The 2,500-nt window shown below is 46.1% G+C and overlaps 1 protein-coding gene across 1 annotated transcript in view; it reads left to right on the forward strand.

The window, feature by feature from the left end:
• tead1b (TEA domain family member 1b) overlaps positions 1-2,500 on the forward strand; it is a 56,415-nt gene that overhangs the window by 24,186 nt on the left and 29,729 nt on the right. The window contains exon 2 of the mRNA XM_063193247.1: positions 1,508-1,647. Coding sequence (XP_063049317.1) covers positions 1,513-1,647 — 135 coding nt within the window. The 5' untranslated portion in view covers positions 1,508-1,512. The remainder of the gene's footprint in view (positions 1-1,507; positions 1,648-2,500) is intronic.

The raw sequence follows: 2,500 nt of genomic DNA on the forward strand, positions 1-2,500 counted from the left end.
TCCGCGAGTTTCTGACGAACCAAAATAAAGTTGCCTCCCATTGTCCAAACGCAAAACAATAGCGAAAATTGAATGCCCCCCTCAGTTGTCTCACAATGCCATCAGCCGTCTTGCCTGTTTAGTAATATGTTCTGGCTTGCACGCATTCGCTCCGGTCCAAAATGGCAAGTCTGCCACCTTGTGGCCACAGTAAGGAACAATTGGCTTGCACGCATTCGCTCCGGTCCAAAATGGCAACTCTGCCGCCTTGTGGCCACAGTAAGGAACAATTGAAGGAATGCGTTTCAGACAAATGCGTTTCAGACGGACGGACGGACGGACGGACGGACAGACAGACCCTCTTATAGAGATGCTGGGACGCATCTAAAAATAGAGACAAAATAGAAGAAAAAAAACAGCGAAAGTCATCGTCAAGTCCATTCTTTTAGAACCGTAACATATTAAAAAAAACATTGGCGTTAACATCGGCCCAGTTTTACCCATCAGACCGATGTCCGATGTGTTGAATATCGGCCGATACCGATACATCTGGCCGATACATCGTGCATCCCTAGTGGGATTCAAACCTGCAACCCTCTGGTGTAAAGGCCACGGCTGCCACATGTTAGCTGTTGGTTCAAACTCCCTGTGCTCTTAATGTGCCTTTCTGTCTGTCCTCCATCACTGTACTGAGATGCACCTAGTGACCTGGAGCTGACCGTGTGTGTGTGTGTGTGTGTGTGTGTGTGTGTGTGTGTGTGTGTGTGTGTGTGTGTGTGTGTGTGTTCTCTCTGTAGTGTGTATGGAGGCTAGTTGGAGTGGTAGTGAGGGGGGAGATGGGAGTGACGATGATGATGATGATGATGATGACTAACGTGTGTGTGTGTGTGTGTGTGTGTGTGTGTGTGTGTGTGTGTGTGTGTCTTCTCTCTGTAGTGTGTATGGAGGCTAGTTGGAGTGGTAGTGAGGGGGGAGATGGGGGTGCTGATGACGATGATGATGATGATGATGATGATGACTAACGTGTGTGTGTGTGTGTGTGTGTGTGTTTTCTATAGTGTGTATGGATTCTAGTTGGAGTGGTAGTGAGGGGGGAGATGGGAGTGACGATGATGATGATGACTAACGTGTGTGTGTGTGTGTGTGTGTGTGTGTGTGTGTGTGTGTGTGTGTGTGTGTGTGTGTGTGTGTGTGTGTGTGATATCTCTAGTGTGTATGGAGCGGTAGTGAGGGGGGCAATGGGAGTGATGATGAAGATGATGACGATGATGATGACTAACGTGTGTGTGTGTGTGTGTGTGTGTGTGTGTGTGTGTGTGTGTGTGTGTGTGTGTGTGTGTGTGTTCTCTCTAGTGTGTATGGAGGCTAGTTGGAGTGGTAGTGAGGGGGGCGATGGGAGTGACGATGATGATGATGATGACTAACGTGTGTGTGTGTGTGTGTGTGTGTGTGTGTGTGTGTGTGTGTGTGTGTGTGTGTGTGTGTGTGTGTGTGTGTGTGTGTGTGTGTGTGTGTGTTCTCTCTGTAGTGTGTATGGAGGCTAGTTGGAGTGGTAGTGAGGGGGGAGATGGGAGTGACGATCTGGAGCGGATGAGCGATGGTGGCGACCGGCCACAAGAGGGCGACGCAGAGGGAGTCTGGAGCCCCGACATAGAACAGAGCTTTCAGGTACACACACACACACACACACACACACACACACACACGCTAGGGCTTTGACTTTTGCCCAAAAATCATAGTCGAAGTTCGTTTCTAAATTAAAAACAATATTCGAATATATTCGAATATTTATCCATATTTTTTTACCATTAAAATTGCCCCAGTTAGACCTGATATCAAGCTGAAGTTGTTCTTTCCCCCAGTCAGTGACTGGTAAAAGGCTATTCCAACCAGAGATGTAGCCTAATGGCCCATTAACAACATGCATTCAACCAGCCATTATTGTTTTGCGATCGTTCAGCACTTATTAAGAAGACGGTACTTAGAGGTGTGAATGCAGATTAAAACATGGCAAAGCTAGCAGCCATGTCAAACTTGTAGCCCAAGTTAAAACTTGAATGGCTCTGGAAATCATGTGAATTGAGCACACAGCACCAATATCAACAAATATGTATTATTTTCTATCACTTATCACGGACATTTAGGTAGGCTGTGTGCTTGTAGGTCTAGGTAAGATGACTGCTCAGCTAAAAATGAGCATTACACAAACTAGCAGTGCGCTAAAAACATGCTAAAAGCATGCTAACAAACACATAACCTGGAGTCTGCCTGATCTGACACCCAGACCAACGAAGCTAATTTGGTCAAAATCCAAAAAACAAGAAGTTATTATCTTACTCTTGGCGTAATCACAGGTACTTGTGGATTGAATCACATAATTCCAGAAACTCGCCAACAACTCCAGAAAGTAATGTGATGATGCTTTGTTTATTAACTATAGCTATTCACTTGAATGGAACTCTGCAGCACCTCTGGGTGAGACTGCCTGCCGCAAGTCTCCTGCTAGGAATACTAGAGATGA

Source organism: Engraulis encrasicolus, unplaced genomic scaffold (genome assembly GCF_034702125.1).
Source record: "Engraulis encrasicolus isolate BLACKSEA-1 unplaced genomic scaffold, IST_EnEncr_1.0 scaffold_32_np1212, whole genome shotgun sequence".
Classification (NCBI taxonomy): domain Eukaryota; kingdom Metazoa; phylum Chordata; class Actinopteri; order Clupeiformes; family Engraulidae; genus Engraulis; species Engraulis encrasicolus.